Source organism: Xyrauchen texanus, chromosome 21 (assembly GCF_025860055.1).
Source record: "Xyrauchen texanus isolate HMW12.3.18 chromosome 21, RBS_HiC_50CHRs, whole genome shotgun sequence".
In the NCBI taxonomy this organism is placed as follows: Eukaryota; Metazoa; Chordata; class Actinopteri; order Cypriniformes; family Catostomidae; genus Xyrauchen; species Xyrauchen texanus.
Window position 1 is genome coordinate 8,682,228 of NC_068296.1, and position 15,821 is coordinate 8,698,048.

Here is a 15,821-nt window from a genome sequence, read left to right on the forward strand (position 1 = left end):
GAATGGCCACGCCCCTCCACAGTTAAGGAACTACAAAGATTTCTGGGGTTTTCTCATTTTTACAGACGGTTCTGTACCACTTACTTCACTTCTCAAGAGCAAACCCAAAAGGTTGCAATGGACTGAATTAGCACAAACCGCATTCAACACTCTCAAGACCAGCGTTACCACTGCCCCGATCCTCAAACACCCCAACCCCGATCTACCATTCATAGTGGAAGTAGACACTTCAGACTGTGGTATCAGAGCAGTTCTGTCCCAGAGACATGGCACACCAGGCAAAATGTATTCATGTGAATTCTTCTCCAGAAAATTATCCCCTGCAGAAAGATATTATGATGTGTGTAATAAGGAACTACTATTGATTACGGCAGCTTTGTAGGAGTGGAGACACTGGCTAGAGGGGGCTGCTCACCACTTTCAAGTAATTACTGACCACAAGAACCTCGAATACATCAAGAGTGCCAAGAGACTGAACCTTAGACAAGCCTGCTGGCATCTGTTCTTCACATGCTGCCACTTCACAGTTACCTACCGAGCAGGCAGTAAGAACAATAAGGCAGACGCCCTCTCTAGAAGGTACGACCCCATGCACACATCCATGAACCAGGACCCCATTTTTCCACCCACAATCATTATAGCCCCTATTCGTTAGGACATTATGGAAGAAATCCAAAGAGAACATCTGTCAGACCCCGCCCCACCTGAGTGCCCACCCACAAAACATTATGTACCCAAAACCCTTAGACAACTAACCATCCAATGGGTTCATACTTCACTAAGTACAGGCTATCCAGGCATCCAACGCACTGTACATAACTTCTTCTGGTGGCCCACCCTAACCAATGACATAACTGCCTATGTAAAGTCCTGTCAGGTATGCACTCAGTCTAAAACCCCCAGGGAACTTCCAGCAGGGCTACTTGAACCATTACCCATACCGCAAAGTCCCTGGTCCCATCTCGATAGACCCCAAGTCGATAGACTTTATAACCGACCTCCCTAACTCCAATGGATACACAACCATCTGGTGATAATAGACAGATTCTCGAAGTTTTGCAAACTTATACAAACAACTAAACATCAATGTCAGCTTAACTTCTGGTTATCATCCACAGGCTAATACAGGTAGAGAGACTGAACCAGGAAATTGGATGCTACCTAAGGTCCTACTGATCGATTACAGCGATGGAAACAAAATTCTCTGAGTTGGTTACAAGAGTGGTGGATGTTGAGAAACGGATAGATTATCTGGAGTCATCAGTGAGGGAATTATCCACTAATCCGCCCACGACCAAAGTTGATTTGGAACATGACCTTGAAAAACTTGAAGTTCTTGAGAATAGGTGCCACAGCAATAACATCTGAATTGTTGGAATTCCTGAGCATGAGGAGGGCAGAGATATGGTGAAATTTCTAGACGAGCTCTTCCTGAGTCTGCTCGACATAACAGGACATAATTTTTGTTTCTTTTTGAGTTGGTTCCACCTAGCAGCTGTAGTTTGTTTTGTGGAATGACACTCCAAGGGCTTTTGCATTGACGGAAGATCGCTTTTACACTGATGTTTTCGGCTAGATTGAGAATGGACACTATGGGTGACCGCAAAATATCTACATGCCTACACAAAGGATGTCTTTTATAAAGTTGACGTCTATATCTATTAAAGTCATGGAATATATTTTTTGCGGCCTCCGAGTTAATTTGACTCTTGACCATCCGAAGAACCGGGATGCATGTTTTGTTTCTTTTTGTGCTGGTTCTGCTTAGTGGCTGGAGATTGTTTTGTTGAATAACACTGCTTCGGGACAGTTGTGGATGAATCTTATGCCTCGTGCTTATGCCTTGTGCTGGAGTTTGTTTTGTGGAGTATTTTTGCGGGACATTGGAATGATTACGTCATCTGCTGCACTCAAAAACAGCCAGCTCACTTAACCTTTGTTTGTTTGTCCGAGGAAACTGAACGGCTTTATATGGGCTGGAATTTGTTTTGTGGAGGAACACACCTTCGAGACAGCTCTGTGAATGAATCTACACATTATTTTAGTATATTCTGCCTATTGGCTGGGTTTGTTTTTACAAAGTATTTTCTGTTATGTAATTTTTAACAAATTTGTGAGGCAAAATTGAGCAATCTGATGGCAAAGTCAGGGGCTCTCGTAGGCATGCATTGACCTTTTGAGTTTAGAGGGATTGACGCCGGTTGGCGTGTCATGCATGGGGTTAATGCACGTTTTTCTTTTTTCTGTTTGTTTTGTTCGGGGGGAAGATTGGGGTTTGATTTTTGCACTAATACTGAAATGTGGTCTTTATAATTTTATTTTTGACACAAAGAAATATGATATTGTGTTTCTTCAAGAAACTCATCTTTCCCCGCAGGAAGGCCTGTTCTTCCTGACTGTGTTCTTCCAAATCTCTCTTGATGCTTCAGTCTTGAAACCGCCTGGTTTACGATCTGTTGATTCCCATGGCTCCAAAATAAGTCTGGTCTTTTCCTGCTTGTAGCCCAGAGTGAGTGATTTTAGAGGCAGTTGTAAATAATTTCTTCCAAATATTGCTACATCTGAGAGACAATGTGGCAGACCTAGCCACTTCCTGATATAACTGTTGGCCTTGATTTCCATTCTTGCCACTGCTGCTGCAGAAATCTCTCACGTTTTTAGAGGTCACATCAGGCGATGTTAGAGTTTAAACTGCTAACAACAAACCTTGAATTTGCCTGGGAGTTGAAAATTGTTCATCTTATCCAGGCCCTCTTTTAGTTGGTTCAGGACCAACTCTGCCATGTGGTTGTCTAGCTGTGTATTCTCTCCCTAAACTTTGCAACCGGGATTCTTTTTCCCTCCTCCTCAAATGAAATCCAATCGTCCCTCACCCCCTTTCTAATAGAAAGACTACATGATTTTGTTGGCTTAATCTTCATTCTGGCTCATGCCAATAGCTCTTCTAGCCTTTTCAAAAGCTGGTTTGTACATATAACAGTCTGGTGGATGCTTGTGACATCATCCATATAACTGCACAGAGCTGGCGAGATTGTGCACAGATTCCTCTGACCATTTGTCTTTCACCAGTTAGGGTGATCTTGAACACAGCAGTGAACAGGATGGGAGAGACCGAACATCCCACCGCTATTCCTTTTTCCAGTTGCTTCCATCGAGTTGTGTAGTCCTGTGTTGCATGACATATCTTCAGGTCCCCATAGTAACTGTCTACCAAGCTCCTAATACACTCTTGTACATATACAAATATATTAAATAATATAATAAATATAATATATTTTTACATGTACCAAAGTTAATATTATATTATATTTTTACATACACCAGAATATTATATTATATTATATAATATTTTACTTATTTAAATTTTTAGTTTAACTTTGTATAAATTATACAGTATATTCCAACTGCTATTGACTAGCAATAGCAAGAGCATTGCTTCAGTGCTTTTGTTTAGGGTACAAGCTGTCAAGAGACATTTAGCCATGATGTGACGTAAACTATGGGGTACTATCTTTTTTTTTAAAAAGAACCTTTCGCCCAGACTTTCTCTTTCTCATCTGGTGAGCAGATGCATATTTATTTTGGGTTTTGGGTGGTCTGAGTCTCTACCCGTGATGTGGCCTATATGAACGCTAAGGGCGGGCCGTGGCAGTGCCAGCACCCTGCAATGAGCTCATCAGTGCCATAGTGCTCTCTGATGTGTTGCCCTTACTGCACACACACAGTTTTTGAATTACACTGCAGCCCCTTGGCTGAAAGCTTTTATCATACACAGCAGCTGTCTGTGAGTTTTGTTTTGTTTTCTGTGCCCTAGTCTGTGCCAAGTTTTTGGAAATACGGCATAGTGAAAAAAATTATTTAAGCCACGAAACTCTCCCGCATGAGACTAATTGTTTGGACCATTGACATATCTGCAAACAAAGGAGGGATAGAGAACACAGCTTGAAGAGATAGTTTAGCCGAAAAGGAAAATTCTGTCATAATTTACTCAGACTTTATCGTTCCAAGTATTAATGCCTTTCTTTCTTCCATAGAACACAAAAGGAAAAATTTGAAGAATGTTTACAATGCTCTTTACCATACAACAACAGTTTATATTGACCACATCTGTAGCATAAAAGTAGCATAACAGTAAAATAAAGGTAGTCCATTTAACTCATGTGCTATATTCCATGTGTAAATACAATCCTGCTGTTATTAGAATTTAGCTGTTTGATACTGTGGATATGTTGGCTTTAGTATGGTAAATGAACTATATTCCTCATTTTGTGAGTTGCTTTAGATAAAAGTGTCTGCTAAATGACTAAATGTAAATTTAAAGACAATAGCTTTGTGTTAGGAACAGAATTCAATTTAAGTGGTTGTTTACTGACAATCTTTCCCTAACCCTCAAATCTCATTTGCATATTCAAACTTGATGCATCAAGATTTGTTGCATCAGGTTTGATATCAGTGACACCAAATGCCTTTGATTCTAGCTGGTCTCATAACTAAACAGTTTGTGTCCTCAGATGACTTGGAATATGTTACATACTTTGTATGGACTACTTTCATGTAATTGTATGATACTTTTTGGTCCTTTTTGGAGCTTGATGGCATCTGGTCACTGTATGCTTTTACTGTATGGAAAAAAAGCAGTGCAAATGTTCCTCAAAGCGTAAAACATCAACACAAGTTCTTCATCCTGGAGAGACAAGCATCAGTCTTGAGAGCATATGCCGTCTGTTTAAAATCTTTTAACTTTTAATCCAGCTCTATGCAAATACTCACAGACAAGCTGCTGTCAGATGTCAGTTTTGATATCACTTTAGATGTAAATTTCTTCTATGCATTTATAAAAGAGGCCTGTCCACTTCCCATCTACAGGACATGGTCACAAACTGACAGGTCCTCATTTTCCAAACCATTTGCTCTGCACAAAAGCAGGACGCATGTAGAGAGACAGAGTGAGACAGAGTGAGAGAGAGACCAATGAAAGTCAAAGTAAGTAAAAGGATTATTTGATTGTCTGTCAGTGTGTTTGTGTGTGGAGGGGGGTTGGGGGGGGTCTAAAAGTATTTGGTCCACCCAAGTCTAATGGGAATTACAAAGCTTTGTGATCTCAGACCAGGTTCAAATCTGTTGTTTGTTTATATATTACGCTGGGTTTGCATCAGGGTTCATGTTTGTAATTAATAAAAAAAAAAACATTAATACTCCAGAAGCTGCTGTTATATATATATATATATATATATATATATATATATATATATATATTTTTTTTCCTTCTTTTTTTTTCTTTATCAAATTATCAAATGTAATTCAATTAAATAAATAAATAAAATACGTTTTTTTTTTTATTTTGTATAAATAAACTTGCATACACTTGGAATAATGTACAGATTTTGCTGTTTTGGAAGGAAATTGGTGTTTTAATTCACCAAAGTGGCATTCAACTGATCCCAAAGTATAGTCAGGACATTACTGATGTAAAAAAACAGCACCATCACTATTTGAAAAAGTAATTTTTTATCAAATCTAGACAGGCCCCATCAGCTATCACTCCACCACTTTATCCTTGAGTAATCATGCTAAATTGCTAATTTGGTACTAGAAAATAACTTCAAATTAATTAATTTCAAACACAGCTGAAAGCTATTTGGTTCATTAAATGAAGCTTAATATTGTCTTTGTGCTTGTTTTTTGAGTTACAACAGTATGCAATAGACTGGCATGTCTTAAGGTCAGAAATGGCAAAAAAAGAAACCACTTTCTCTACAAGCTCATCAGTCAATCATTGATTTGAGGAATGAAGGCTGAAGAATTCATAAAACTGAAGATTTCATACAAAAGTGTACACTATAATCTTCAAAGACAAAGGACAACTGGCTCTAACAAGGACAGAAAGAGATGTGGAAGGCCAGATGTACAACTAAACAAGAGGGTAAGTACATCAGAGTCTCTAGTTTGAGAAATAGATGCCTCACATGTCCTCTGCTGACAGCTTCATTGAATTCTACCCCCTCAACACCAGTTTCATGTACAACAGTAAAGAGAAGACTCGGGGGTGCAGGACTTATGGGAAGAATTGCAAAGAAGAAGTCACTTTTGAAACAAAAACAAAAAGAAAAGGTTAGAGTGGACAAAGAAACACAGACATTGGACAACAGATCATTGGAAAAGAGTGTTATGGATCTTAAACCCATTGAGCTTTTGTGGGATCAGCTAGACTGGTGTGTGAGAAGTGCCCTACAAGACAGCCACATCTATGGCAAGTGCTACAGGAAGTGTGAGGTGAAATGTCACCTGAGGATCTGGACAAACTGACAGCTAGAATGCCAAGGACCTGCAAAGCTGTCATTGCTGCAAGTGGAGGATTTTTTTTTATGAGAACACTTTGAAGTAGTTTAAGAAGTTCTGAACATTTATTTAAAATTGTAATAGTAATTTTTCGTCTTATTAATGTCCTGACTATATATTGTGATTAGTTGATGGTCAATAACTTTGGTGAATAACTTTTGGCCGCCAGTGTCAATACTGAATATATATTTTTGCATCAGGGTTTGCATCAGGTTAAAAATTGTAATTCAAATTAAAACAAAACAAAACACTCAAGAAGCTAATTGTTTTTTACACATTGTTATTAAATATATAAAATTTTATTTAAATTGTTAAAAACTAAATTTGATTTATTTAGTTTTTTTTAAGTATACCTTTTTTTAAAATATATTTTATTTATATTTATTATATTATATTATATTTAAATTTTTTATTATATTTATTTTTATTTAATTTTTGTGAGCCCGTGTGATCTGACTAGCTTTCAGATTTTCGGTTGGTTTCTTTTCAGTTTGATTGAGAAACAGGCATGTAATTAAAGTTACCTGTACAGTTTCTTTCATATCTTAAATACTTATTTTGAGTATATGTTCGATTTTAGAGGGTTTATAAACACTAAAGTTATAATTAGTAGTTACTAATAAGTAAAAAGTTTGGTATTAGACTGAAGTATTGTATTGGTACTGAAATACTATTGCTTCTGACATCCCTAGTGTGAACATCATGGTTGATGATTACGTCATGGATGACGTCATTGCTCTCAGTGGCTCTTGGTCTGAAAGCCTCTCTGGGGTCATTATGGCTATTTATAAATTCTCTTTTAAGTCCAACAGCAGTCAAACGATGAGAGATTAAGCGGTCTCTAAAGTGCAGCTCTGGTCAGGTGTAAACACTAATTAATAGCAATCCATCTCATGTAATGTGAGTATATGTCTCAGGCGCTGAGATCGTGAATATAACTCATAGGTCCAGGAATGAAAAGATAATTGAATTTCTCTCGTGCTCATCCCTGCGCTTCAGGAACTTCCAGCATCCTCAGTGGGCAATTACATTTTTCCTCAGTTTAGACTAACATGTCCGAAATGTTCATTATTTCACTTATGGCTAGTTAATTAGCCTTGTAAAGCTGAGCGCACAAGTGGCCCCTGATGTGTGTGGAGCTCTGGTCCCCTTAAGCACATGCACACACACACACACACACACACAAACACAGAAATAACGATTAGGAGAAAGATGGTGTTATGCTTTTAGTTGCATCAGCTGAGCTAGTTTACAATAAAATATTTTCTTATCAGAATTAGCTTTATTGCCAAGTATGCTTACACATACATTATGTCTTGGTGACAGAAGCTTCCAGTGCACAAACAATACAGCAAAAAGACAGAGATAATGATAACAAAATTAGAATAAAAATAAATGTGAATAGAATATATATATGTGTGACCACAGACATCAGAGAGATGGGTTTGTAGTTATTAAGTCCTGTGATTTTGAGTTTCTTTGGGACAGTGTGAAGATGGGTGCCAGCTGGTTAGCACAGGATTTTGGAAAAGTGGGTGACCATCTGGGCACTGTGCTTTCCTTGTCTTTTGTTTCCTTAAGACACAGCACACATCCTCTTCACAGACCTTAAGTGCAGGTTGAGGAGCAGGAGGGGGAGGAGTGGGGTTGCAGTAGATGTTGATGTTTGTGTGAAATGAAGGTCAGAGCAGGTGTGGGGTGTGAAACACATTCAAGTCTTCAGCCAGTTGTTGGTTCCCTACAATGTTTGGGATGGTGTCCTGAAGTTAGTAAATGATTTTAGGCCACTCCACATTGATGCAGGATCATAGCTAAAAACTTGTTTTTCAGCTTATAAGAGTAGCTTCTTCTAGCCACTCTGATTTCCTTATTCAATGTGTTCCTGACCCGATCACACAAGATTTTATCCATACTTCTGTAAGCATCCTCTTTTGCCCAATGAAGCTGCCTGAGTTTTGCTGTAAACCACGGTTTGTCTGTGTTGTTATGTTAAATACTGTAAGTCCTTGTAGGAATGCACATCTTTTCACAGAATCTAATATATGATTTCACAGTATCTGTGAGATCGTCCATATTGGAGTCAGCAGCCTCTTATGCACTCCAATCAGTGCAATCAAAGCAGGCGTGTAGTTCCAGCTCTGCTTTATTGGTCCGTTCATTACAGTCTTTACTACAGGTTTAGATGTTTTTGTTTCTGCCTGTAGGTTGGATGAAGATGAACCAGACAGTGATCAGATAGTCCCAGAGCTGCTCTAGGGACAGAGCAATATGCATCCTTCATTGTTGTGTAGCAATGATCCAGTATATTTCTGTCTCTGGTGGGGCATGTAATGTGCTGTTTGTATTTGGGCAGTTCACGTGTGAGGTTAGCTTTATTAAAATCTCCAAGAATAATAATAATTGAGTCCGGGTGTTGTTGCTCTGTGTCTGTGACGTGATCAGCCAGCTGTTGCAGCGCTGCATTCACGCACATGTGTGGACGAATATAAACACTCAACAGAGAAAATGAGGAAAACTGGTGTGGCGAGTAGTAAGGCTTACAGTTGATAAAGAGTGCTTCCAGATTTGGACAGCACATCTTCTTTAACATTGCTACATCTGTACACCAACTTTCATTGATGTAAAAGCATGTTCCACCGCCTCTCGTTTTCCCGTTAACTCCGCAATGCGATCCACTCTGAGAGAGCGGAGATGTAGTTTGTCCGTTTTGTTAGGGAGAGAGCGTAGATTTACTAGATGAATACTCAGCAGCGCTGTTCGACAGCCACACTGACAGAGCTTAACCTGTGCGCCGGCTCTCTTCCCTTGCTTGTGTCTCAAGGCGCACTTGAACAACACAGCTGCGCCTCCGACTAAAATGTCCAGCAAAGAATCTGAATAGTGCAAAACCGGGAAAAGATTGTCTGGTATGTGCTGCCGACTGTTCAGCAGTTCGTCCTTGGTACAACTGATTGGAAAAAATGACTAAACACAGGACAAACAAACAAAAACAACAAAAGAACTGGAGAGCTCCACACAGAGGCTGCCATCCGTGGCACCATCTTGATATAGGATTTTTATCAAGTGCAGCTACTTACAGAATGAGTTAATTTTTAACTGAATGTTTATTCATTCATTTGGTGACCTGGGACATTTTTTTAGGTTGAAGTAAAGAATGTGTAAAATGTATGTGTACATTGTGTCCGAATTTCTGTCCATCCAAAAAAAAAAAAAGTACAGATAAGTACAGATGATACATGATATCTCATGGATATCCATGACGGTAATTATATGAACAAACACACACACACACACACACACTGCTGCCCCAGTTGCCCACTGAAGTGACACACCTCCAACTGGTCTCTGTCTCTCTGTCTGTCTCTCTTCTATAAATGGTCATAAAACATTAATGGCTATAGAGAATCTGACATACTGTGCACTCACTATGAACTTGAGGAACACCTGTACACTTAAAAAGTTTACTCCAAAAACATCCAGTGAGCAGCAGTTCTGCGGATGGAAATGCCTTGTTGATGAGAGAGGTCAACAGATAATGGGTAGACTGGTTCGAGCTGACAGAAAGTCTATGGTAACTCAGATAACCACTCTGTACAACTGTAGAGTCATGTGTGTGTTTGTGTTTGTTTATCATTAAAACTATTATTTATTTTGTCAAGCCGGTTCTCGCTTCCTCCTTTCCATTGACTGTGTTACAGTATGGTAGCCTATTTTTGTGTGTAATTCTTTCTTTTTTTTTTTGCTAACTGCATATTCAGTTATTGTGCGCTACATTATTACATGTAATTGCATTTGCAATGTAATTAAAACAATAAAAAAGGCATATAATTATGATTTGCAAGGTTTCACTGCAAAACAACCCCAAAAAATGCTGCAAATTACATCGCAAAATTTTAGAAAATCTGCAGATAATTTTGTCATTTTGGGCCACAAAAATCATGAAAAATTGCTGTGAAATCCTGGTGGGACTGACCAACCTTAATATTTGTATAATGTAATGTGTTTATGTTTAGACAATGATGAACTCTGCTGTGCTTCATACCTAACCACTCCCCTTTAGCTATGACTAAATTCACAAAATACAGTATCTCGGCTGTATCTCTCTTCCTTCTGTGGAATAACTGTGCCGCTGTCTCTAATCTCTGCCTCTCAGGACTCAACATCTTCTCCCATGACTCTTTGAGTGCTCATATGCATAATGTAAAGCTCTCGTACAGTTCAGAAGACAAATTATCTGAGCATAGGCTCTTAAGATTGCAGAGCTTAATTAAAACTGCTTATGTAAGACTTGATATGAACGGAAAACATGCTGTCAGCCCAACATGATAAAGTACTGAGACTTAACTGATGAATGAATACATACAGTTGTTTATTATATGAGTGAATGGAGCTCAACATATAAAGTAATACAAGTCAAACCTGTCAGAGATTATAGAACACAGTTCAGAGGTTTTAAAAAAAAATGATCCTTTCTCTTAGTTGTGAGGTATGTGTCTGTGTGTATCTTTTATTATTCATATGCCTTCATTATATTTCTGAACTTCCTCTGAACTTTTTGAAATCCTCAGCAGTTTTTATAGAGCTCTCCATTTCAACTGATCTGACGAAATCATAAAATACAGTGAACAGGGCATGAAATATTGATTACTCCCTCTCTAGAGCTCTTTCACAGAGTCAGAGTCAAAAACTTTATTGGCATGAAAATATTGTAATATTACCAAACACTTCCTGGTGTAGGAGGATTAAATAAAACAATGGAAAGTACATTAAAAAACAGACAAAAAGACGTGTCAGTGCTCTAGAGAAAGCTGTGACAGAGCATTTGAAATGGATTGAAATAGCAATTAGACAATTAGTTTTGATGGTGTGGAAAGAGCAGTGTATGGAATCAAGCCAGAATACAGTAAATTTGTTTTTTAAAGTGGACCTGTCTAGTCTCAGCCTCAGCCTATGGACTGCTCCCAGAATGCACACTGTCTGTCTGATGCATACTGAATGCAACAACGTGGGTGTTTATGGACCAGAATAAGCTTCAAAGTTTACCAGACCTAATGCCTGTTAATCAAAGGTCTGTTTGTAATTCTCATCGGTAAATCAAGGCCTATGTCAAAGTGTGTTGCAGTAAGAGTTAAACTTTTGACATCATGACAGAGCATCACTTTCGTACGGAGCCCATTTTTTTTCTGAAATCGTTTTGCGTTCCCTTACAATAAATTTGACACTGTTTTACGATAGTAACCATATTTTAACCTTGATATTTATAGTAAAATCAAAGTAAAAATGCAGGTAAATATAAACTATGGTAATAACAATTATGGGTTTATTACAAATACCATGGTATTTTTAGTAAGACCATAGTAACTTACTTAACTTTTAATAGTTACTGCAATATTACTATAGTAAAGCCATGGTTTTCGGGAAAAAATAAAAAATGTATTGTGAGGGAACGCAAACTATTGCGAGGGAACACAAACTTATTGCGAGGGAACACTAAACCGATTGCGAGGGAACACTAAACTGATTGCGTTAAATATTTTGAGGGAATGCAAAACATATTGCAAGATCACGCAAAACTATTACAGAAAAGATTCCGTCCTGTCCTCTCAGGGGCTCCATACTTTTGCCCATGTGGCACACCATTCCCATTGCAATCAGTGAATTCACAGCATTCTCTGTTACAATATAGCTCAGTATAGTATGTATGGTGGGAGAATGTGAGGTAATGTGTTTTTCTTTCTCTCTCTCTCTCTCTCTCTCTCTCTCTCTCTCTCTCAGAAGACCGGAAGCTGTTTGTCGGGATGCTGGGTAAACAGCAAAGCGAGGACGATGTCCGGCGGTTGTTTGTGTCATTTGGTCAGATAGAGGAGTGCACCGTCCTCCGGGGGCCTGATGGGGCCAGTAAGGGTCAGCACCAACACAACTGTCTCTCTACTCCTCTCTTTATCTAATCTCTCCCTTCTTCCATCTTATTTTGCCATATTTCACTTTCAGTCTAGCTCTATCACTGGCTCTGTTTGTAATGGCATACTACAGTACTACTAGTGCTATGTATCAAATACACATATCGCTATATAGTCAGAAATTAACCAGGGATTAGGGCAACAATAAGACCGACAGTGATAAAATGCCCTGGATTTCTTAAATATGGGATCAAACACTCTCAACTTCTACACAAAACTTTACATTTGTAAAAATAAACCTTTAAAAAATTATATTTTGTGTAGTTTAGATGGTAGAAAATAGTTTATCCTGGTTTCTGTTTAGTCATTTTTATTAATTTGTTGGCACATAAAGAATTTGTATTATATTAGTCCAGCAACCATGGATGGTATGTGCGCATTATCAATCGCATTTTCTCTTAAAAAGACCAAATCAAACTCATTGTTCATACAGTGCACAGTGAATATGACATTTATATATAGTGCACATGAAGAGCATTTAATTTGAAGTTGCTCTATCGCCCGCGTATGGATCCAGCGAGCATCAGTCTCCTGACTGCTTTCAGATTACTCGGCCCAGATCGCCTGCTTGGAGTGTCCCGGAATCCCGGTCACGCAACATTTGTGATTCAGAGAGAGACAGATTTGATCCAGGCTATTAAAAACATACGAATGAAGAAAATATATGAGTGTCCAACATGAAGAAAAAGTTGGCTGTGTGCAAGTTGCATTGCAGTACACCACAAATTTTTGGTCAGTTTTCCCAGAAGACAAAGACTGCAAATTTGTACTGTATTCATCTGCTAGAAGTCCATTCGTATATTTTTAGGAGTACACCAGTTGACCCTAAAGCTAACAGACATGAACTAAAAGCCACAAAATTCTACATTTCTACAAAATGTAATAAAAAATACAAAAACATCATACTGTTGTTACAATTCTGTTTTCATATTGCATATGGTTTCTCATACAATTTCATTAAATAATAGGCAGTATATTGTATATATTGTACATTATGCAGTAAGCTAGTATTCCATTCCAAACATATCGTCTTTCTCGCTATATTTCTCACCTATCCTATCTGTCTTTTCTTACACCTCTCTTCCATCTCTCACTGACACACTCTCTCTTTCTCTCTCTTTTTGATCACTAAATAACGTGACTCCATGTCTCCTAAATGCAAATGAAGACACACACACACACACACACACACACCATCTGGTTGTTGTTTCACTCATGTAGCTGTATTTAAAGTGTGTTCTAATATAATCTGACTTGTATGCCATTGTAATTTCGGCTGCATTTACACTGTAGGATATTTGGTATGCGACATTTAGAAGGGAACCATTAAAGTGCCCTCATTCTCACACCATTATATGTAAGATATTTGGTACTGATGACTTTAGACAGGAACCGTTAACATGCCCGTCATCTAACACCAATATATGTAAGGGAATTTAGGGTCTTGAAATATGTGAGCTATGAACTAAATTAAACTGTCCTTATTGTCCATTATTAGGTAATGAAATGTATAATGGAATTAGTCACGTTCGACAACCATTATAAATCATATAAATTACAAATAACTAGATCATTTATGCATTCAAACTCAGGTCAAGTCTCGAGCCCTCCACCATGGTCAGCAAGCCATATATGTTTACGCTATCTTCACTGCAGGATTACATTAAATTGCGAACTACTGAAATGTTGTTTTATTTACAAAGTTCAGGCGGAGCAAGTATATTTAATCCAAACAATCACACAGCCAGAGTAAGAGTATATAAACAGCTGCTTTCCTCTACATAGCATTGAGAGTTTCCGTTATCTCCCCATCTCCTCATATCTATTCTATCATCATAGACATTCAAGGGGGCATTCAAGCTCAGGTCAAGTCTCGAGCCTCGAGCCCTCCGCCAAGGACAGCAAGCCACATATGTTTAAGCTATCCTCACTGCAGGATTACATTAACTTGAGAAATACTGTAGTCAGTTGAAATAATATTTGTATACATTATATTTGTATTTACATAACATGTAATATTTGTATTTAGAACCACTTTTGAAAGCACCTCAAATCAGATGCGAAATGTACAGAACATTTTTAAACACACATAACAAGATCTGTCCTATGCTGTATATCGCTGAAAACATCAGAATGATTTGAAAATATAAGTGGAGCCCTAGTTTTTTGTTTAAATGTGTTTGATCACTGTTTTTGCTTTTCAATGGAGGCGTTTATGCGCATCATGTCTGAACAGAGTAATTTCACAGCTGATGTTTCATTGGTTGGCCTCTGGCAACAGTCATTTCGATGACACATTCGTTAATGGCTTCTTGAGACAATGATGATGTTAAATCAAATAACATTGATTAGATTTGTTCAAATATACATCAAACACTGAGTGATGTCCTGAGGGATTGTGCATTTGTTGTGTGTTGAACAGTTTTGCAATGCTGGTCCAGAATACACATGACATTAGATATTACAGTTTAATTTTCTGTTAATGGATGATTTTCTGTAAAGCTGCTTTGACATGATGTGTGTTGTGAAAAGCACTATACAAATAAAAATTACTTGGGTTGACTTGATGAAGAAATGTTGGTGAACATAACAGAATTTGACTGTCCTCATAGAAGAAATTATCTTACAAAACCAGCCGCATAATACCTTTACAAACTATATACTTCTATGTAATATCCCAAAAAAATCAGTCTATCTTACATTTTCTGGTGAAACAGATCAAAGTTATCAAACTGGATGTTGAATTGTTGAGGTCATTTCACTGGCTTTGGGCCTTTCTGTTTTTAAGCTACTCCAGAGTGTCTTTTTATTGCCCTGTTGATGATGAATTGTTGCCCGAGTCACAGGGCTCGTGGATGTGCAGTACATTAGCTCGATCAATTTCCCTCTTTACCTTTATGATTTTTAGTCCCTTTTGGAGAAAAAACATCCCCAAACCATGATACTGCTCTTGAGTGATGATGTAGGTGCATGCGCTGATGCACCTACATCATCACAATTTGTTTAACGTACTGGCACAATTCAAACATTGCTTTGAAAACCATTTAAAGCCTTAGGTGTGGTATTTATTGCCTAATAAACATTATACTTTTGAAGAAATTTAAGCTTAAAGTTTGAAAATCTCTCATACACTTGCATTGATAGAAAGTTCAACATTTGAAATGTAACCAACAGTGATAATGTTGTTGTGATATTTGCAAACTGAATTGTGATTTGAACTTCTTCCATGCATGTATTTGCATTTTGAATCGTAAATGGTCTTTTCTTCTTTCCATCTATTTTTCAACCTATAGCCGCCTTTACACTGCAAAGATGGTGTTGGATTCTCATACACAGTAAACAAGATGTATAGTGAGCATTCCAGTGCTACTCAAATTAATTCATGTCTAAATAAAAGTTTCTTCTCAAAGTTGCTGCAACAGAGCATATTTTACTGCTTAATGGGATAATTCACCCCAAAATTTAAATTATCTCATCATTTACTCACACTCATACCATCCCAGATGTGTATGACTTTCTTTC

General features: G+C 37.9%; 1 protein-coding gene across 1 annotated transcript in view; it reads left to right on the forward strand.

The window, feature by feature from the left end:
* The window catches only part of LOC127661572 (CUGBP Elav-like family member 4), a 151,423-nt gene that overhangs the window by 102,339 nt on the left and 33,263 nt on the right, over positions 1-15,821 (forward strand). The window contains exon 4 of the mRNA XM_052152335.1: positions 12,115-12,243. Coding sequence (XP_052008295.1) covers positions 12,115-12,243 — 129 coding nt within the window. The remainder of the gene's footprint in view (positions 1-12,114; positions 12,244-15,821) is intronic.